Here is a 22,074-nt window from a genome sequence, read left to right on the forward strand (position 1 = left end):
ACCTTGTTCCAGCACCTGTCCCTCCTTGAAGAGAAGAAGGAGAAGAAGAGGAAGAGGAAGAAGAAGCCCTCCCTCCCTCCCGGTAAATGTCTTATCACCGTCTCGAATCACCACCTAACTTCGCCTTGCATACGCAGTGTCTGCGTCCATCCAAATGTTTGATTGTATAAACCAACCACATCAAGCGTCCTTTCCGTTGACTCTTCCCTTCCTCATCCCTGTCAGCTCGTTTCGTATATGTATGTATGTGTGCCATGTCCCCCTTTTTCTGTAGTTGGGGGCTCTCCTAGGCCTATACTTGAAGGCGCCTAGCTTTCAAGACTCGAGTTTCATTGCGAAGGCGATGTGGTGGTTTCACCTCACAGCCGAATTGCAGCTCATTTTACGAATTGAGTAGGTGGTGTTGCAGCGAGTCAGACTGGGGGGACCACCTCAAGCTTCAGGCCGAGTTCGGGGCTAGAAGCTCGGGGCCGGAGCAGATCCACGGCACGGCGATAGTGGTGGTATTATTAACCCTAAGGCCAAGCCTCGCGGACAAGGAGCGGCGGAAGGCCGCATTTCGGAATGGCATGGTTTGGCATGGGAGGGAGGTATTGATACTCGGCCGGTCAGCACACCACTTACTGATTCCCTTTGTTATGCGGGATGTCTGGGTCGTGCGTGGATGTGTACGACCGTGCTCAGTGTGCAATCATATCCATGCAAGAGTTACGCCTCTGTCGCACGCATATGACGGCGTTGGGCGTTGCTAATGACTGACTACGGGCAGTACTGTCTTGATCATAGATGGTGATCCTCAACCCTGCAATCTGCAAGTGTGTGTGTGTGTCAAGGCGTCGTAGGATGGCAGGATGGTACAGAGTGCAAAACATCTCATTACCAGTGTCTTAGGACTGTGCATCTGGCTTGGATCATTGTTGTTATTTCAGCACAGCATACCAGTCCAATGCGCAGTGATCAGATTGCTCCTCACTCTGAGAACAACAATTCCCATATGTTTGATGGAATCCCAACAAAAATCAGCCCTTGTACTGTATGTAGCAATCTCACACTGAAAGCTTATCCTTATCCAACCCCGGATTCACTTTGTTACCTCTCTTTTCTTTTTCTACGCCAATCACATAGAGTTTTGCTTTTTATAATGGTCTAGAGCAATGGTCGGCCAGCTTGACCAGATATGAAAACAGCGGCTCAGTGCTCAGTGGTATGTATGCAGGTTGCAACTCTCATCACTGCCGATGTGACATCCTTAATCAACATGCAGATGGAATGAACAGTTTGTGGCTTTTTTTCTTCTTCTCGTTTTTCTTGTCGTCCCATTACACTGGTACATACATACTGTACATACAGGGGCTTGGTTTCTTTTGTCGTTATTTGTGTGTAACAGTCTAAGACCTACCACTTGAGTGAGTTCCTAGTCCGAGCCACCAAAGACCCAAAGACAGATTGACCCGTTTCCTTCAATACCAATACCGTCCGTGTCCTCTAATATGATCATATTGTCATGCCTAACAAGGTAATAGCGTTTGTGATATCTGAGATTCTTCAAGCCGCTAGCAAACAATTTGGACCGCGCATAATTCGCGAGTGGAGGCTATGTGGCATCAAAGATACAGTACCTGTCGAGTTGCAACCCTTTCCAGATACCATCATCACATTTCGTGTCACTTTTGTGATACTTCCTGCAATACTCTCCTAAGGATATCTGACCAAACACATTAGGTACTTGAATCAAAGTTTCCTCCCGTGTTTCAGAGATTAGCTGTCTGTGTGGCAAGCCTTGGGCGCGTGGTGTAACGCAAGCATATACCGGGATGGGATGCTCAAAGATTCTCTCAGGGTATATTTTGCGAAAGAGAAATGGGGAAAGTATTTCATGATCGTGATATGAGGTTTAGTACACTTGGTAAACGGCGCCGACACTCCCACCTGGTTGTCACCTCTTCCCGCTCCAACTCCTGACCAGTCGTGATATCTTTAAAAGCAAACAAACAAACGTGGCATTAGTGGTAGTGTGCTTAGTTGAGGAGGATAGAAACCTGAATGTGGTCAGCGCCTTCAAAATCATATGGAGCAGTATAACGTACAGCCATGAGGACACAGCATATACTTATGTATGGACTCAGTCTTTCTCCTATCCTCGCGCATTTCCAGAAGATGCCCATGAACCTAGTGTTGTCAGCCCCATCTCCACGATAACGGCGTGAGTCGCATTTCGTACCCGTTCTTATTTCGATCCATGATGCCAGGTGTAAAGTGGTGAACGTATGCGCTCGTGCATATAAGCAGCAGGAGGACGAGGAGGAGAGATTGGAAGTTGAAGAGGGCGGACTAGAGTGACTATTAGTGCGTTGATTCACCGTTGTAGAGCCCAGCGCATACCATTTTGACGCCTCGATAAACTGCTACTATAGTGAAGAGGTATTGAGATCGTCTATCTCGTTCGTATACTTGGGTGTCAAGCTCAACGTAAGGTTGCCTTCTCACATGCGACAAGCTGTGCTTAGGGGTAAAGATTCGCCGGAGCCGCGACGTGTTTCCAAGCAAGCCCAGGGGGTGACGTACCTGGAAACAACCCCCACAGAGCTACGACCCCACTAAACAACCCCCCAGATTGAGCCTCCAGCTGTCGCAAGGCTACGCTGAGCTGAGCACATGAACTTTCTGGTATTTTCAACTACATGTCTATCGCGAGGCTGCGTGACCTCGATTTTCAGAAGCGATCTTATTGAAACTTTTATCTCTCTACCTAACCAGATCTCTATTCTTTTTTGTTCATTACATGCTTCAAGCGCGTTAGGCGCAATCAACCACATTCATCATGGAGCCTCGAGCGCGTGCCGGCAAGAATGTCGGCAAGATGAACTTCAGCCATGCAGAGTGTACGTCGTCTCCAGTCCGCTCTGCCAAGATCCTCGTATGCTGATCCTACAACAGTGGCACAGCTACTCTACGCACACGGCGATGTTCAAAACCCACTCCCAGAAACCGTGCGAGTTCTTGACGAAATCCTCACTGATTTCATGCAATCCATCGCCTTCGAGGCGACACGAGCAGCTAATTACTCAGGCCGCCAAAAGATCAAATACGAAGACTTTGAGTTCGCGTTCCGTAAGAATCCCGCGTTCCTAGGCAAAGTTCAAGAGGTGTTTGAGAAGCAAAAGGAGATCAAGAAGGCTCGTGAGATCTTGCGCGATGGCGAGGACGAGATCATGAAGGATGCTGCGGACGAAGAGAAGAAGCGAGAAAAATCCGATACGAGGACGGGAGGAGCAGTTGGAGCCGCGGCGTCAAGGGTCGAGGAGGAGTTGGGTGAAGCTGACGATGATGCTGAAGCGGAGTTCGATGCGTTGGGTAAGAAGCGATGAAAGAAATTGAGTAGAGCCGGGCTCTTACTATTGGCGTTCTACCACTTGATTCTATTTCGGCGTTCTACAGAGAGATTGTCATGGGTTGGGAAGGCGTTTAGAGCATACTATCGTGGATTGGGTTGGAGTTACAGCCAGGACCAAGCAAAGACACGTCCTAATAATCAAAGGATCCTCATGCTGTTGGGTGGCATGCATTGGAACAATCGAACCCTTATGGGATCTTGATAGCTCAGAGTCTAGGCACTAAATATTGAGGTTTTGATCACGGATGAGTAGCTGCCATACCAAGTCAAAGCCCTGGTCCATTTTGAGATCAATTGGCATACATATAAGCGAATGACTGATTCTGAAGTACGATTCAGAAAAACCGTAGACCCATTTCGAGCTTAGAGACCACCATATATATCGATGTATCCCCAAAGGATTTATATGAACTTTCTTACCATGAAGCACTAAGACTTGAAACCGGCGACCATACGAGAGGATTGCATCTTTGCTGGGGCCACAGTAGCCCTTAAGGACCATTGTATGTATCCCAGTTCTGCCGACGTATATCTCAATGATCTGGTAGACAATACTTGTAAGAGGGTAGAATGAAACAGTGGTTGATGTTTAGGCATGTCAGAGCGCCGATTCAGAGCCCGTTCCCAAGATGATTATCTCTGGTATCCTTCACGGGCCCAACAATCTCTGAGGCTTGGTTGGAAATGTGTCTTGATTGCGAGTCTGAGGTATGATGTTGTCTAGGGCCAATTACGAAGATCCAACGAACAAACCAGAATCTTGAATGTAGTAACTGCGAGCAAGATTTGTTCGAGAAGTCAAAGGCACCGCGCTGATGAGAAATCGATGGGAAAGGGAGGTATGAATATGATGGAAAGGGGCCTGCCGACTGGCTTATAAGTGCTGCTTCCAATGGGTACTGAAGGCCTACAAGTATACAGCGATCCATGGTCTCAGGATTAACTCAATACGGGGCTACGTTAGGCTCCTAGATCTAATGAATGACCTAACTACATCGACTTGGATGCCATATGTGCAATAAACCCATCTGCAATATAGGGTGTAGGCTCTGCATAACTCACTTATGCTGACCTAAGTAGGCAGTTATTCTCTCCCCAGGCCGAAAGTCGCAGATTGAAGTTTGAGGTAGTGCTATCATCTTATGGAACTACATGGTAGTTTATAGAATTTAACTCTGAAGGTTACCAACTAATGACATCGATAAAACCTAGAAGGGATGAAAGTGATGGCAGTGATGTCGGTATAGCAAGATGAGTTGGAGCACCGAAACATGCAACAGCCTTTTGAACTCTTGATTCAGTTGGCTCGAGTGAATCTCTAAATAACATGGTATATGTCTGATGAAGCTGGAACTTGTTGCCTTCAGTGTTGAAGCAAGCTATAGTTTGCGAGTACGGCTGCACCGAAAACACGGCTGCGGCTCACTGTAGCCAAATCGACTCGTCTGCCCGAGCCCCTATAATACTGGATGGATCTGTTGGTGCATCTGTGATTTGAGATACCCGTAACTGGGTAACGTATAATGAAATGTTATCCACGACTGAGGCAGAGTTTACCTCTCCGTTTAACAATTAATGAGCATATATATCGGAAATAAGATGACACTATGTACTATTCCCGGACCCATCATCACTTCTACTCCGTAACCGTTCAGTCGTCACATCTTCATCCTCGGCCGACTTAACCGGTACCGAAATCGGGGCGAGATAGGGCGCAATTTTTCTAGTTGCAGAGCCAAGACGATCAAGTGGTGGCCAAGTCACCCACACACATCCACAGCATCTTCTAAGCGCCCACTCGCTGACTTTTGAGGCCCTCGCCACTCGAGTCTCTTTTCTTTCTGCTCGCGTGCCCTTGCTCTCTATGACTGAGAAAGACTTCTCACTAATGCTGAGAAATAACGTGTGCCTGAAAACCACTGATTCTCACTCAGCTTAGACCGTCCAAACAAGAGGCTTCCTTTCGTCATCAAGGGTCTTGAAGAGTTGCCTACCAGGGTCTAGTACCGTAGTATATGTACTGTCAACTCCACCCCCACTGCAAGAGACTTCTTCTTGTTGGCTCATCGGTTGGTTGATGTGAGAGAAGGGAGTGATAGAGGATCCATGATCGGTGGGTTTCGGCTGCGGGGTGGTTGGTTATCAATGGTTGACGCTCAAAGAGTCGTCGATCCGGAGCTTTTCCCCTACCTACTTGAAGTAGGTACTGTAGTGACCTATTTGTAACAAAACATTTCTATTCGCTTCTCAACTGTGACTTTGTTCCTTCTTCCTACTGTGCCGTATCTCGTCGTTAACTGATCGTGACAACCTCATGGAACTAGAGATAGCTTCTTATCATCTTACACTATGAATCCAACCCCTCCGCCGTATGAGGAGGTTCCTCAGACCAAACTGCTGCCTGGGGATACCCATGAATCACATCAGCACTTATTACCACCTTCGCCATCACCAAACGTCTTGTCTTCAAAGGTTGATAGTTCGAGTTTTGATGACTTCCGCCGAATGTCTTCGAGTACATCTCCATGCCCCTCGCCAATACCTCTAAGACAATTCTCACACCAAGGACTCGATTTACCAGTCGAAGCTCCACCGTCGAAATGGAGACAGTTCTGGATAAGGAATAAGCCCGCTGCCTACGTTGCTCTATCGCAATTCTTTGGGGCACTGATGAACCTCAGTGCTCGTTTAGTCGAACTCGAAGGCGACGGCATGCATCCTGTTCAGGCCCTACTTATGAGACACTCCATCACAGCACTATTCTGTTCGGCTTACATGTGGTGGAACAAAACTCCTGACTTCCCCTTTGGAAAGAAAGAGATTCGATGGCTGCTGTGGTTGCGAGGAGCAAGTGGTTTCTGGGGTATTTTTGGCGTCTGGTATTCGATGATGTATATCTCACTCGCTGATGCTACTGTTATCACATTCTTGGCTCCTGGTGTTGCAGGCTTTATCTGCTGGTTTGCTCTTCGTGAGCCGTTCACTAGAATCGAGCAACTTGCCACGTTGGTTGCTCTTCTAGGTGTTGTACTAATTGCTCGGCCTGCCTCGCTATTCTCGAGCTCTGACGATGGAAACTCGACTACCGAGCCGCCCGAATCTAGTGGTATACCAGGTATTGACCATGAAGCCACCCCTGAAGAACGCTTGATAGCTGTTGGTATAGCCCTTCTGGGTGTTCTGGGAGCAGCTGGCGCCTTCACGACCCTCCGAACCATCGGGAAACGAGCACATCCTCTCATCTCAGTCAACTATTTTGGTATCATCTCGACCTTCATCGCTCTATCCATGCTCATATTTGCCCCTATCCTCGATATCCAGCAACCAGGTCTGCGATGGGTTACTCCAACCACAGTCAAGCAATGGGCACTGCTGCTTCCCCTGGGTGTCATGGGTTTTATCATGCAGTATCTCCTTACGGCAGGCCTCGGGGCCGACAAGTCAAACCGTGCTAATTCCATGGTTTATACACACATGCTTTTCGCCGCAAGCTTCGATCGATGGGTTTTTGGACACAGAATGGACTTCATCAGTGGTGCAGGATGTACTCTCATTCTAGGAAGCGCTATTGGCGTCGTCATGCTCAAGAAACCACCAACTACAAAACAGCCCCTGGATGATGTTGAGAGACATGGGAATTTGGAGGGTGAGATGGAGGGCTCCCCCATGTTGGTGCCCGATTCAGGGGCGTCAGAGGAACTGAGGCTTTCGAGATGAGAGTTAAAAAATAGTTTGAATATTCGTATACATCGCTTAGAACGTCTGAATCATTAACGTTGGACCGTTGCACCTCAACAAGTGCCACACTCTATTTTGACTTCTGAAATGAGTCCACTCAACTCTATTGTAGGACTTTCTTGATTAGCGAGACAGGGATGAAATGGCTACTATGCTCGGTTTATGCCGAACCCATCTGAGTGGCGTTGTATTTATAGTCTCCAGAATGGACGAACGTGACTATCTATAAGCTTCATTATTTGTCCGAACCCCTATTTTCGTTCACTGAGGGAATGTGAAACTGGGCTCCTCCAGTAACTCCATCATTTGCTGACTGCTATTGAACCATTCGCCAAGTTGCGCCGTGTTACCCATCCACATCATCGTGTTTGCTCCTCTCTGACCATCGGCGCCATCAAGCATACTCATATCCCCGAGCGGTTGTGAGAACGCACCAGCCTGACTAGGGTCCATGTGCGTCGATTGTTGAGTCCCGTTATTCAGATCTGCTGGTGGAAATCCGAGAGCAGCGAGGTAGTTGTTAAGTTCAGCACTAGCCTGTGTTTGGTCGGCTGGAGGAGTGCTTGTCCGGAACTCTATGTATCGGAGTGCTACTGTATAGAGGACCTGGAACAGGCGGTATGTCTTCGCCGCTGCATCTGATAGTTGAATGGTAGTCTCAAGAGATGTGCAGAAGCTATGCAGACGAGCAAGGTCCGTCTGGTCCTGGGTCTCAATGACTTGACAGAACACAACGATGAAAGGAATGAAAGGGGCAAAGAGTAATGTCCTGAGCATATCAGCATTGTCTTAAGATACCATGTAAGTAGTGTGCTCACCAATGAACGTAAGAAGGAAAATAGACAGTATTATCCCGTCCCAAGAGATCCATGCAATCTTGATGGCGATGTAGTGTTGCACGCGCAGCCTCAATACACTCTGGTATAAATGTCACTTTGGAGTTGGGTGGCCCAGGAGTGGCTCGATAAATCAGAGTCAGAAGTGAAAGTCGAAGAACGTCATCAGAGATGAGAATAAAATCGAAAAAGTACTCCCCAAGATTTGTCTTCACTTCCTTCTCGCGGGATTTCTGCATAACACACGTTAGTCAGAGGTTAGAATATCGAACATTCACGGTCTGGGCCCTCACACTCAGCTCCTTGCTCCTCCTCGAGATATCTTTCAGATCGTTCACAAGCTTTTGAGCACGGAATCTCCTCACATCATCAGACTGTTTCATAGAGTCTGGGCTGTACAGCAGCTCATATATGTGTCCTTGACACCGAGCTGTAGCGACCCAGAGGCAAATGAAGGCTGATAGGGGTGTAGCATTGGGAGGGTTCGAGGTAAGAAGCGGCACGGTGACATCCCAGTCTTGGATAGTAGAAGCCCTGCCGAGCCTAAGTGAGAGACTTTTGTCTATGAAATATGTGTTCCAAAATAGAAACTGTTTGCGCTGAGCCTCGCGCGGCTTGTCATTCTTCATGGTTGATATCCGGTGATAACCTAGAGTCTGACATAGTTCGGAGGCCTTACATGATAGAGTCCATGAGAGTGATGGTTTTGAGATCTCAATAGCATAAAATGCCTAAAAGTCTGTGAGCATATGGTATCAAAAGAAATACCAAGGATGGCATACTCCAAGAAGAAGGGCAGAAATCATGTTTGAGGTTGCAGGCAGATTGAAAGGCAAATTTGCTAACGCCGTTTCGGTGTTTTCGCGAAGTGTTTTCATGTATCCCTCGCACTCTTCTTGTTCTTTGGCGTCTGAAGTACGCTGCTGGCGATCCGTGAACATGTACATCAGGCCAACGTTCACAAGGATGAAATCAGCCTCTGAAACATCTTCTGAGAAATAAACATGAAGACACATGCCCGAGAAGCTCTCCATGGAGAAGAACTCCCTTATCCAGGCAGACACTTCTGAATTCTCGGCTGAAGTTGGTTAGCCCAAACTGGCGAAATAGGGGATCCAGATCACTGACTCTCACATTCTCGTATCAAGGCAACGGCTGTTTGAATAGGAGGTAGTTCGTTGTTTTTTAGACTGGGACGTGGTAGTTGCCTAGCATGGGGATATGACATCTCCGTGGCAGCCGTCTGTTGCTTCAGAGAGCTGACGATGTGATGTAGTGAATCCAAGGTCTCACGTAGCTCAAGGCTAGCACCCTGTAAGGACTCTGTGCCAACAGCATTTTTCAGGAATTCGTTTGCAAATTCACCATGAGCAGCTAGGGAAGATTCTCCTTCGATGACCGGGCTGTCTGCAGTTTGCTGAGCGAGATGCCCATAGGGTGTTGAGCTCGAGGCTTGTGCTGGCGATTGGCGGGGAGCATCAGAGCTGGGCATGTGATTCTGATTGGGTTGGGTGCTTGTAGAGGACATGTTCATCTTCATATCACGCATGAGCTCGGTGAGGGCCTCAAGACGACGGTCAATGATGTCGATCTTTCTCTCGCTACATGGTTGTTTGGCTGTCAGTATGGTTTCATTTTTGGTGCAAACCAAAGCAGCCAGTGGTCGGATAATATCAGAAGCAAAAGACCCAGGGCAACTCACTATTGGGCAGAGAGGAGGATGCGGGTTCTCTTCTCCTTTGGGCGAGTATCATGGTGTGTACACGGGATCTTGGCGTGGATGCAATGAGAGCAGGGCGAATTCCTATCGCAGCGGATCTACATAGATTGATGTTACTATTTAGCTATAGTTTTTGGGCTGAGTGAAGTAATCTCAAGTAAAAGCTAGGACCACGTTGACGATGGCTTCCAGTCTTTACCCCAGCCTCTGTGGCTAGTGAGTCGTCTTTAATGACTGGAGCATTGATGGAGTGATATGCATAAAACATTGATTAGATTGATAAGTAGGTACATACCTTGCGAGTTCGGCATGCATCGCACTAAGATTAAGCAGTGTTAGTGACGAGAACGTGGATAGAGACAGGACAGGGCAGGGCTTCAGGGTCTGTGTATGTACTAACTGCTCGTCGAATAGTCAGGTTAGATGGATTCTGGGGTCCATCGGATCCCTCGTCAGGGCCATCGTCCAACTGGGCCCGAGAATCTTCAGCCATGAGGTCAAATACGGGAATCACGGGCACCGTTTGTTTGTGTGGATGACAGGACAGGCTGCAGACAGGGAATTACACGGCTGAGTGAGGGGTCAGTCAGATACAGACAAGATCCAATGCAATGAAACGATGCCACAGAGGAAAATGTTTATGGGAAAAGTCACGCACTACAAGCAACCAACCTCACATGGCGTTTTGAACGACTCACACCGAAGACTTGCGAGGTTCAACGGAACGCGCGGGGTCCGGAAGAATCGAGGCCGTTGAAGATGGGATACGGATGTGGAGACTTGAGTTTGCGGCTCCCGAGAACACCGTAAATCCGAAAGAGCCAATAGGAAGAGGTGATATCTCGGGGCAAGGATCTCCATTCAGATGGAAGCAACCTGATCATGATCTCATCTAATCTCTGAGTTGATTACGGAGTAAGGTTATTAGGTTGCCATCTCAAGGTACCTACGCAAAGACATTTGCGTAATCTGATGATGATGCAGTCTCACTTGGGAAATAATGCTGTGAAATACCAAGATCTATCTAGTTGATCCCTTTTCATATTGAGCCAAGACTTCAGCCATGAAATGAGGCATGTGTCCGGCATGATTTCCGAAAAGACCCTGGTTCAACTGGATGCTCAGTGGATGGATGGACTGCCTCTATACGAGTGAATAGATGGAGATGCTACTAATGAGGAGAAAATAACAAACTTTCCAAAGGCCTCCTGTTAAACAACAGCATCAAATATTGACAACTCAGCAAATACACAAACTCTTTCTTGCCTCAACCTCCGTGATCGCATCGATAATTTTCGTAGATATATCCATTATCAATCAGTGACCCACTTGGGCCACTTTACCTGCGGATCTGATAAAAAAAACACAAGCTAAAATGCCAAGGATCACCATTCGTTGCCGTCTAAATCTGGTCTACCCTCACTCCACCCCCAGGGTTCATCTCTCAAAAGTTCTCGGGTGCTGTTTTCTTCAAAAGCACGCTATCCCCTTGGTAAAAGTCATGATCTTCTCCCTCTCCTTTCTGGTTCCGTCAATCTATTTCTTTCTTCAAGGAGGGCTTATAGCCTGAATATACTGGCCTGATCCTTTGACTTTATATCAAAGCGCCAGATCACACCAGTTCACTTCTTTTAGGCGTCAGGATCGCCTGGTGCAGTTTGTGCGGCAAATCACCATGGCTCCCAGTATCAACGAGAAGGAAAATGAAAAGGTCGTAGGTGGCAGCGATGCAACCTCGACTCCTGAAGATGCTGTTGTCAACGCCGAGGGCGGCGATGCTACCACTCCTGGAGAAGAGGGAGAAATTGAGGGTTCTTGGGGTGACTACAAGGTAATAAACAGCGATACAAAACATGGGGAAAATATACTAACACTCCTAAGCGTATCCTCACATATGCAGGCCCTACAGAGTATTTGATGCAAGGCATTGCTCTCATCGCTGCCATAGGTTCAGGTGCCGGTATCGCTCTCCAGAACCTCATCTTTGGACGGTTCATCACCACAATTACCGACTTTACTTCTGGAGAGTCTCAGCCTAGCAAGTTCCGAAAGGAGGTTGCCGACCTAGCGTGAGTCCTTCATTGCCATATCCCCTATGTACAACTCTCTCCTAACGTTCATAAGACTCTACTTTGTGTACCTTGGCATTGGCCGATTCGTTCTCTCCTACATCTGGAACGTCTTCCTCACCTATTCCTCTTACCGCATTGTACGCAACATTCGAAAGGAGTACCTTCGCGCTGCTCTTCGACAAGAGGTTGCCTACTATGACTTTGGAAGCGGTGGCTCCATCGCTACGCAGGCTACCTCCAACGGCCGTTTGATCCAAACCGGCATCGCTGAGAAACTCGGTCTCTTCTTCCAGGGCATCGCTGCCTTCCTCACTGCCTTCATTGTCGCTTTCGTCGTGCAGTGGAAGCTCACTCTCATCTGCCTATGTATCGCTCCAGCAACCATCATCGTCATGACTGTTGTTGCGACGATGGAAGCTGTTCACGAAGTCAAGATTCTCGAGATTCACGGCCAAGCCAACTCGCTCGCCGAGGGTATTCTCGCTAGCGTGCGCACTGTTCATGCCTTTGAGATGCGAGCTAGACTCGTCGACAAGTTCGATAAACACCTTGAGGAAGCTCACACTGTTGGAAAGAAGATCTCCATTCTCATTGGTCTCATGTTCTCTGCCGATTACACCATCATCTACCTCGGTTTCGGCCTCGCTTTCTGGCAGGGTGTGCGTATGCTTTCAACTGGCGAAATCAAAAGCTCGGGCGTCATCTTCACGGTTCTCCTCTCTGTTGTCATTGCGGCTGTTCAGTTGACCCAGCTCACCCCGTACACTATCGACTTCAGCCGTGCCATGTCTGGCGCAGCACAACTCTTCACTCTCATCGACCGAGCATCAGCTATCGACCCCCTTTCCAAGGATGGCGAGACACCATCCGAGACTGTCGGACATGTCGAGCTTGAGAATGTTTCGTTTGCCTACCCCACCAGACCTGGTGTCACAGTGCTTGAAGACTTCTCTCTTAACGTTCCTGCTGGTAAAGTCACGGCACTGGTTGGTCAATCAGGATCAGGCAAGAGCACTATTGTCGGTCTGATCGAGCGGTGGTACAACCCCAAATCTGGTACTATCAAACTGGACGGTCGTCCCATTGGCAAGCTTAACCTCAACTGGCTCCGCCGAAACGTCCGGCTCGTCCAGCAAGAGCCTGTTCTCTTCGAGGGTTCTGTTTTCGACAACATTAAGCACGGTCTAGTTGGCACTGAGTGGGAGAACTCACCTGCTGAACAACAGATGGAACGGATCCAGGAGGCTGCCAAGATGGCTTTTGCCCACAATTTCATCATGGAACTCCCAGAAGGGTACAACACACAAATCGGACAACGAGGTGGACTTCTATCAGGTGGTCAGAAACAGCGTGTTGCTATTGCTCGCAGCGTCGTGTCGCAGCCCAAGGTTCTTCTTCTTGACGAGGCTACAAGCGCTCTTGATCCTCACGCCGAGAGTGTCGTTCAGCAAGCACTCGACAAAGCATCTGAAGGCCGCACTACCATCGTTATCGCTCACAAGCTCGCCACCATCCGCAAGGCTGATAACATCGTCGTCATGTCCAAGGGCTCTATCATCGAGCAGGGCTCGCACGAGTCCCTAATTGCTCAAGATGGTGCCTACGCTAAACTCGTCAAGATCCAGAACCTTGCAGTCGAGAATGACCCCAATAATGTTTCGACTGACGAAGAAGAGGAAGTTGCCCCTGAAGGAGACAAGGAAGAGCTCGGTCTTAGCAAGACGGTTACCCAATACGAAACCCACGTCCAGGAGCGTCTCGAAGCTGGCAAGGAGCTTGGCAACTACGACAACCACAAACAACTGGGCATCTTTTATGTCATTTATCGTCTGATTCGTGAGAGCCCAGAGGTTGCTTGGTCGTATTTCTTTGTTCTTGCGGGATGTTTGGGAGCTGTTGCAGCATTCCCCGGTCAGGCCATTCTGCTTGCGCACGTTGTCGAGGTCTTCACCCTTACTGGTGACAGGATGAGAGACCGCGGCGATTTCTACGCGAGCATGTTCATCGTTCTCGCAGCCGGTTTGTTGGTGTCCTACTTTGCTCTTGGCTATGCTACCAACACCATCGCTCAGTTCCTCAGCCACAAACTTCGCAAGCAGAGTCTCCGGGATATGCTTCGTCAAGATCTTCAGTTCTTTGACCGCAAGGAAAACAGCACTGGTGCTCTGGCCAGTCGCGTTGATTCCAATCCCCAGTCGATCCTCGAGCTAATGGGCTTTAACGTGGCCCTCATCCTTATTGCTATTCTCAACCTGGCTGCCTGCAGTCTCTTGGCTATAATTCACAGCTGGAAGCTGGGTCTGGTGGTCGTTTGCGCTGGTCTTCCTCCCTTGGTCAGCTCCGGTTACTTCAAGATTCGCCTCGACGCCAAGCTGGACCGGGATACCTCGAAGCGATACTCTACCAGCGCTTCAATTGCTTCCGAAGCTATCACTGCCATTCGAACTGTTTCTTCCCTAGCCATTGAGGAGTCAGTCTTGGACAAGTATGTTGATGAGCTGAACCAAGCCGTTACTGGATCAAAGAACGACCTTTTCCGTATCATGATCTTCTTTGCTCTGACTCAATCGATTGAGTATTGGTTTCAAGCTCTTGGCTTCTGGTATGGCTGCCGACTTCTTTCATTTGGCGACATCTCCATGTACAACTTCTTTGTCGCTTTCTTGGGAGTCTTCTACTCTGGCCAGGCTTCTGCCCAGCTCTTCCAATTCTCAACCAGTATCACCAAGGGAGTCAATGCTGCCAACTACATATTCTGGCTCAATCAGCTCCAGCCCAACGTCCAAGAAACACCTGAGAATCGGGGCAACGGTCCCAAGTCGGGAGGTCCGGTTGTTTTGGATGATGTCCGATTCTCGTACCCTCTTCGACCTCAGGCCCCTGTTCTCCGCGGCATCGACTTGGATGTCAAGCCTGGACAATTTGTCGCGCTTGTTGGCGCATCGGGTTGTGGAAAGTCAACTATGATAGCTATGCTTGAACGTTTCTATGATCCGTCAAGCGGCACAATCAGCATTGCTAACTCAGCACTTCCCACTCTCAACCCTCGCCTCTACCGCCGCATCATTGGTCTGGTTCAACAAGAGCCGACTCTTTTCCAGGGCACGATACGGGAGAACATTGCTCTTGGTGTCGATGAGCCGGAGACTGAGGGTAAGGACCCTGCCACTTCGGTTCCTGACAAGCGGATTGAGGCAGCCCTACGCGCAGCCAATGCATGGGACTTCGTCTCGTCTTTGCCCGAAGGCCTCGATACACAGGCTGGTTCGAACGGCGCGCAGCTGTCTGGAGGGCAGAGACAGCGAATCGCCATTGCCCGAGCCCTTATCCGTAATCCCAAGGTCCTTCTCCTGGACGAAGCTACAAGTGCACTTGACACTGAGAGCGAGAAGATTGTACAAGGCGCACTGGCAGAAGCAGCGAAGGAAGGAGATCGTATTACCATTGCTGTTGCTCATCGCTTGAGCACAATCAAGGATGCTGACAAAATTTGTGTTTTCTTGGGTGGTAAAATCACGGAGGCGGGAACTCATCAAGAGCTGCTTGCTCAGGGTGGATTGTATCGAAAGATGTGTGAGGCACAGGCTCTGGACAGTTAGACGTGCCTTATGTTATGTGTTTGAACTCGAGGACTAAAAGTTATAATCGTTAATCATAGCATAGATAATACCCTTCAATATTGATTCGTTTAGAAATATAGTGGTCATTCAACCCTCCAGGGTAGCCTCTGACCCAAAGGATGGAATTTGAAATTGCCATCCATGGATGATTAGATCTGTTGTCTTGGTTCAGGTAAGGAATGAGCCAAGACTACGCCCAGGGGCTACACTCTCGGCCGTGTCCAGGGGATGACCTTGTTCTATAGTAGATTTGATCGTGTCTGCTCATCAGATGTTCAATCAAGGCGAAAGATTTGGGTCTAGATTCCAGTCGTTGATGGGGAAGTGAGTCAGACGAGGGGCGGATAATCCACGGTCCCATATGGAGTATGGTCAGACAGGTACGGAGTACCATAATGTTAGTAGAGAACTCGGCGAGTTCCAGGACGCATGCAAGGTGCATACGTGACCGAAAGAAAACAATACTAGGGATGAAGATGCTGAAATGGGCTGCTATTCGAAGCTCATCAATGATATTGTGAAGTGAACTAATGAATAAATAAGAGGGCTTAGGAGTATCCTAAAAGCTATGCCTAATGAATCTGAAAGCGGTGCAAGTTCCAACTATATCTCATCAATTAAGGACCTCTTAGTACAGAAATTTATCATCATCCTACGGCGCCGAACGGGTGGCAGTTGCCTTTCTGGGCCCCCATATTTTGGTTCATGCCAACTTGCACTTATGAGAGATCTGTACTGCTTCCAGAACGTTTCCCTTCCAACTCCAGCAAACGCCCTCTTTCGTTACCCAGATGACCATGGCGAAAGGGCTACTCTAACTAAACGCGACAACACACAATTTGATTCTTGTATACTAAGTACGAAATTCCTCTCCTGGCTTCTGATTTGCCTTATGTTACAAGGCCCCCTCTACCCCCTGAAGTCGCAAAGCTCCCGTCCTAGCTCCGCGCAGATTAGCTTGCTCGGTAGTAGCCCCCTTTGTACTGAAACCGTTCCGCTGACACGATTGCAAAAAGTATTTGCTAGTTATTGGCACTTCTTTCCTTTTCACCCTACAAGCCAACGCCCGAATCGGCTTCGCGATGGCTTCTGAATCGCCAAAAGCGACAGATCTGGCCACGATGCCAAACCATCACGATCCTACCAGCTCCACCGAGGCTCCCGCACATGCGACGTCATCTACAACCCCAGACGCGGTCGTCCAAGCCGATCTGCCTACAAGTCCAGACGTGTCGTCACAACAGGATCAAAAATCTTCGGAACAAGATGGCGCCGCCAACATCTGGCCTTCAAACGAGGATGACGGCGATGATAGCAATGACTGGCTAGCTTCCGATGATGCAGTCCCCAACCAAACACAAGAGGAAACCGCCCTCGAAGAACCCGAACTCGAAGTCGCCTCACAACCAAAGGCACCTGTATCTCAGCACTCAAGTTCCATGTCATTCGCTCGCACAGTGTCTCACGAAATCAGCTTCGGGGACGAGGAGGAAGGTGAATGGAATCTGAGTCGCACTGATACCGATCCTTTCAAGTTCATGCCGCCTACCGACCGAACAAACTCTTTCCCACCTGTGCCACCTGCCCACCCAAATTCCGAAGCAGAGGATCAACAACCTCTTCCTTCCAATCAGGCCTTGGACGTTTTAGAGGAAACCGAGAAGGAAGCGGATGCAGAGGAGGAGCTATACCAACGAGAGGAGACGACAGATGGGCTAGATGCACCCAGGCGAGGACACTCCTCGTCTATATCTATTGGCGGGGATTTGAAGAGTCCAGAGGGCCAAAATTCCGATGAACGATATGAAGAAGGGATGCCACTTATTCCCCCTCCCGAGAAAGAAAACCATGAGGTTCCTAGTGAACAACCAAGCCACAGTTTGAGCGACTCGTTCGACGATGAAGCCGGAGAAGCTGATGATTTCTTCAGTCAAGCTCAAGGCCCCGAACAGCCATCTGATGAAAAACCTGCCCCGGCTTTGGAACGAAAATCGACAATGCAAGTTTTGGATTCCATGAACGCAGGCGCCATCTCGAACAAGTCTGCACTTGAGGGAACCCCCGAAGAGGAAGAGGAAGAAGACGAAGAGGAAGAGGACGACAGCAGTGACGATGACGAGGATAGCGATGAAGACAGCGAGGAGGACAAAAAGTCAGCGCAGCCTGCGCCAACACCTGCTTCATCTGACCCAGCTGCTGCAGCACCCGACACCTCCCCAGCTAAGAAGGAAGACCTTGCCTCAAAATGGGAACAAGCTTTCGCCGATGACGAAGACGACGATTTTCTGCTTGAAGAGAATGCGGGAGATGACAAGCAAGTTGACCCAGCTGCATTCTTTGGAAGTGATGATGAAGGCTTTTTGGAGGATGAGGAGCCAGCTCCAGCTCCAGCTCCGGCCCCTACCTCACGTCAACTTTCTGCCTCCAATCCCTATATGCCGCAGGTACCAACTACTCACCCAGCGCCATCTCCGTACGCTCCCAGTATGCAAGTTCCTGCCGCTGCTGCTCCCCAAATCTCGGCATACAACACTCCAGCACCTGTCGTAGCACCTTTTGGTACAGCTCCTCAATACGGCCAGCCTCCGCCAGCACGTCCTGAGATGTCCAAGGCACAAAGCTTCGCAGATAAGTCAAAGGGAGGTTACCACTCACCGTATGACCTGCCTACCGATCTTGTCACCAACCTGGTGAAGCCTCGAAAGAGGGCGAGCATGCAACAGCTTTCCCAAGCTAATCAGCTTCATGCTCCGGTCCAACCTCCGCCTAGAAGTGCGAGCGTTGGCATGCCGGCTCCCCCAACGAGACTCACTCCTCCTTCCTCTAGCCATGGCCTGCCTAGCCACCAACAATCTACAGCACCTCCCAAACCCACTACTCCTGGTGCGCAACATAAGGAGAACTTCTTTGAGGAGTTGCCCATGACATCTAGACCACGGCCTAGTTCACGGACAAGCCAGAGAGCTCTGTCTCCCGCGCGAAATGCACCCCCAATGGCTCACGCACCACATATCCCTTCGCCATTAGCTCCCGCGGCACCAAACCATATGGTTCCGTCGCCTTTCACCCCGACGACGGTCACACCTGGTGACCCAAACAGCGATCTCACTAGTCAGTCGGCTCCTGTTCCAGGCGCTGGCCTGGTTGCGCCTGAGAGAGTCAGTCCTTATGCTGCCCTGACCACTTCTGCCAACCACATGCCTCCGCCCGCCTCTACAAGCACCTCTCGATATTCCCCTGCACCTGGTACAAGCCACACTGCCCCGCCAGCCCCTGCAAGCAGTCGTTATTCACCGGCACCTCCCGTCCCCAAGAGCCACGGTTCTTATGGAGCCGTGGCAACTGCTGGCCCCGGGCCTGTGCTCCCACATCAGCCCAGGACATCAAGCCCGTTGACCCATTCTGAGAGTGCTCACTTTGAGCCAAGGATGAGCCGAGTTTCGTCTCTGCCACCCACACGTGAGGTAGATGAGGAGGATGAGCAACAGACTCCCACTAGATCTGCGAGCGCTACTCATGCCATACCTCATTATGACTCGAGGTATAACCCTGCATCTCCTCCAAAATCCACACAGACACCACCACCTCCAAGCTATGCTGGCCAACTTACCCTCTCGCCTCCCAAGCAATCGGGCCCATATGTACCCCATGCCCCGCCAACAGCGCAGGCTGGCTTTGTACCACCTCCTCGCGCTCAGACGCAATCGCCAAGCGCATCCTTCGGCCATAAGCAGGCCCAGAGGTCCTCAGACTCAGCACGCCGACCTTCGTCTGCCCACTCACACTCCTATCCTTCTCCGGTAGGCGCAAAGACAGCCCCCTCACCTTATGCTCCAGTGGCTCCCACTGCTCCAATGGCACCAGCACCTGGTGTTTCAACTGTCCGCACCCGCGGCCAGTCTATCTCAATGAACATGGTTGCGCCCACTGACGGGCGGGAGCATGATGAGCTTCAGCGATGGAAAGGAGTGCCTATTATCTCATGGGGCGTTGGCGGTACTGTCGTCACCTCTTTCCCCAAGAGCGTTCCTCGGTATGGCATGAACCAGGCTGTTCCGATGATTGTACGAACACCAGGAGAAGTCAAGGTCCAGAGTGTCAAGGACATTGAGCCGTTGCACGAGCATGTGGCCAAATTTCCAGGTCCTCTCAGGGGCAAGTCAAAGAAGAAAGAGACCATCGCATGGCTCAGTGCTGGAATTGAGCTACTTGAGAAAGATCTTCCTGATGTCTCTTTTCACTCCCAACTCTCTCTCGAGGCGAAGAGAGCTGTGGAGCGTCTGCTCCTATGGAAGATTATGCGCGTCTTTGTTGAGAACGATGGCATACTGGAAGGTAACCCTACTGTAGAGGCAGCTGTCCGAGATGTCCTCTCGCCTGGTGAAAGTGCATCGTCCGCAAGTGATGATGCGCTTTTCCCTGCCGCTACTAGTTTTGATACAGGAGTACCCTCGGTCACGTCAATGCAAGCCGATGGTGTCGATGTCTCATCCATGGATCAAATCCGTCATCATCTCCTGAGGGGCGATCGAGACAAGGCTGTTTGGGCTCTTGTCGATAAACGACTTTGGGGCCACGCCATGCTGATTTCACATACTGTGGAAGGCGATCTTTACAAACGCGTGGCACAGGAATTTGTTCGTAAAGAAGTTAATTACCCTGGCCACGCCAACGAATCTATGGCTGCACTGTACAAGATTCTTTCTGGAAACCTTGAAGATTGCGTGGATGAATTAGTACCTGTTCATGCTCGGGCTGGTCTTCAACTGGTGTCCACTGGCGGGGGCTCAGGACCTACCAAGGATACCCTCGACGGATTGGACAAGTGGAGAGAGACTCTTTCTCTTGTCCTGAGCAACCGAAGCACTGATGATATCCAAGGATTGAATGCCCTCGGAAATCTTCTCTCTAGTTATGGGCGAGCTGAGGCAGCCCACATTTGCTTCATCTTTGGTCGCCATGCATCTATTTTCGGTGGTCTTGACGACCCCAACGCCAACTTTGTGCTCATTGGAGCTGACCATAGGCAACAGTCTGACCAGTTTGCCAAGGAAACAGAGGCACTCCAGCTTAGCGAGGTCTATGAGTATGGCCTGTCTCTTGCAGGAGGAGCTCTTGCAGCCGCAGGCACACCCCATCTTGCTGCCTACAAGCTTGAACATGCAATGACTCTTGCTGAATATGGTCACCGGGACAAGGCAATGCAGTACTGCGACGCCATCTTGACAGCAATGTCCTCCCAAACGAAGCGATCGCCATACCATCATCATGTTCTTGAGACTGCTGTTGAAGACTTCATGTTAAGATTGAAGCAAGCGCCGAAGGAGGAGAGCGGCTCATGGATCTCTAAGCCAAGCATGAATAAGGTCTCGGATAGCATGTGGAACCGATTCAATAAGTTTGTCGCGGGCGATGATAATGAGGAGAACAATGGAGGTACTGGGGAGGCAGGGCCGTTCAACCGCCCCTCTGGAGAGTTCAGTCGTTCACCGTCGGTTTCTAACTTTGACATCTACGGTCAGCAGTCACCTAGCTTCGGCATGACACCTGCTCAACCATCGGCAAGCATGGCAGCATCCAAATACGCGCCGAATGTTTCGACGCCAGCTGCTTCCGCGAACCTTTACTCCCCTACATCTCAGTATACACCTGGACGAAGTTCTACCGAATACGCCCCTAACTCATACGAGCCTTCATACCCTGGTGCTGCCTCGACTGATCGAGGTGAAGGCTACACCCCTTCCGTTCCTCAGTCTGAGCCGACCAGTGCTGGCCTAAGTGGACCCGCAGGCCTTGCACCAGCTGCTCAAATTACGCAGGGTTACTCTCCTGCTGGTTACCAGCCCTATGGAATGCCGGCATCGACACCAATAGGCAACGATGAGACGCCTGCCGATAGTTCGTCACAGGGGTTCCAGCCTCTTAATTACGGATACGAGCCGCCTCAACTGTCCTCAAACCCGCCTGAGCAAGCAAGTGAGCACAATACTGGAGAGAGCGGTAATGGCGGCTACGAGCCGCCTTCATTCCAGCCTTACGGTTATGAGCCTCCATCATATGAGCCTCAGTCCACTGCTGAGGATGACGATGAGCAGCCCAAACCTAAGAAGAAGAGTTTCATGGATGATGACGATGACGACTTCCCATCCATGAAACCTTCCGAGAAGTCAAAGGCGGAGAAGGACAGGGAGAACGACGAGATGTTCCGCAAGGCTGCGGAGGAGGACGGTGAGTTTGCTTTTCTTATCGATATGATACATAGCTAACAAGTTGAACAGCCAAGCGCGCAGCTGCCCAGCAGTCATCCAAGAAGGGCTGGGGCTTCGGTGGCTGGTTCGGAGGTAGCAAGAAAGCGCCCCTTGAGCAGACCTCCTCTGGCGATTCTTCTCCTGGCAAGCCTATCCGGGCGAAGCTGGGTGAGGCCAGCAGCTTCGTATACGACCCTGAACTAAAGCGATGGGTCAATAAGAAACCAGGCGCCGAAAACACACCAGCCAAGACTGCTACACCTCCTCCCCCCAGGGCTGGCCCTCGATCTATCTCTGGACCCCCCCCGCCTCCCACTCCTACCTCCACCTTTGGTAACGAGCAATAGTGCGCCGCCACCCCTGATGCCCCCCAAGGTCCGGGCTGGAACACCAGAACTGTCCAAGCAGGTATCGACGGAGAGTCTGGGCCTCGCACCCCCTGCTAT

At 50.1% G+C, this 22,074-nt stretch overlaps 5 protein-coding genes across 5 annotated transcripts; 4 read left to right on the forward strand and 1 right to left on the reverse strand.

The window, feature by feature from the left end:
* Positions 1 to 2,821: 2,821 nt before the first annotated feature.
* On the forward strand, positions 2,822 to 3,368 carry FTJAE_13325 (transcription initiation factor TFIID subunit 13; the record flags this gene model as incomplete). The annotated part of the gene is made up of 2 exons (XM_037346458.1): positions 2,822 to 2,882; positions 2,938 to 3,368. 2 exons carry the CDS (start codon positions 2,822 to 2,824, stop codon positions 3,366 to 3,368), a joined length of 492 nt encoding a protein of 163 aa, XP_037199642.1.
* A 2,375-nt stretch (positions 3,369 to 5,743) lies between these two features.
* On the forward strand, positions 5,744 to 7,111 carry FTJAE_13326 (uncharacterized protein; the record flags this gene model as incomplete). Its single annotated transcript, XM_037346459.1, has 1 exon — positions 5,744 to 7,111. One exon carries the CDS (start codon positions 5,744 to 5,746, stop codon positions 7,109 to 7,111), a length of 1,368 nt encoding a protein of 455 aa, XP_037199643.1.
* Positions 7,112 to 7,393: 282 nt separating this feature from the next.
* On the reverse strand, positions 7,394 to 10,181 carry FTJAE_13327 (uncharacterized protein; the record flags this gene model as incomplete). The annotated part of the gene is made up of 8 exons (XM_037346460.1): positions 7,394 to 7,901; positions 7,951 to 8,201; positions 8,262 to 8,699; positions 8,751 to 9,046; positions 9,103 to 9,569; positions 9,671 to 9,786; positions 9,984 to 10,007; positions 10,089 to 10,181. The coding sequence occupies 8 exons, from the start codon at positions 10,179 to 10,181 to the stop codon at positions 7,394 to 7,396; spliced, it is 2,193 nt and encodes a 730-aa protein (XP_037199644.1).
* A 1,182-nt stretch (positions 10,182 to 11,363) lies between these two features.
* Positions 11,364 to 15,359, forward strand: FTJAE_13328 (leptomycin B resistance pmd1; the record flags this gene model as incomplete). The annotated part of the gene is made up of 3 exons (XM_037346461.1): positions 11,364 to 11,519; positions 11,570 to 11,757; positions 11,813 to 15,359. 3 exons carry the CDS (start codon positions 11,364 to 11,366, stop codon positions 15,357 to 15,359), a joined length of 3,891 nt encoding a protein of 1,296 aa, XP_037199645.1.
* Positions 15,360 to 16,462: 1,103 nt separating this feature from the next.
* FTJAE_13329 (COPII coat assembly SEC16) lies at positions 16,463 to 21,975 on the forward strand (the record flags this gene model as incomplete). Its single annotated transcript, XM_037346462.1, has 2 exons — positions 16,463 to 21,608; positions 21,659 to 21,975. The coding sequence occupies 2 exons, from the start codon at positions 16,463 to 16,465 to the stop codon at positions 21,973 to 21,975; spliced, it is 5,463 nt and encodes a 1,820-aa protein (XP_037199646.1).
* Between the last annotated feature and the right edge of the window lie 99 nt (positions 21,976 to 22,074).

Source organism: Fusarium tjaetaba, assembly GCF_013396195.1.
Source record: "Fusarium tjaetaba strain NRRL 66243 chromosome Unknown NRRL66243_c0000402, whole genome shotgun sequence".
Taxonomy (NCBI): Eukaryota; Fungi; Ascomycota; class Sordariomycetes; order Hypocreales; family Nectriaceae; genus Fusarium; species Fusarium tjaetaba.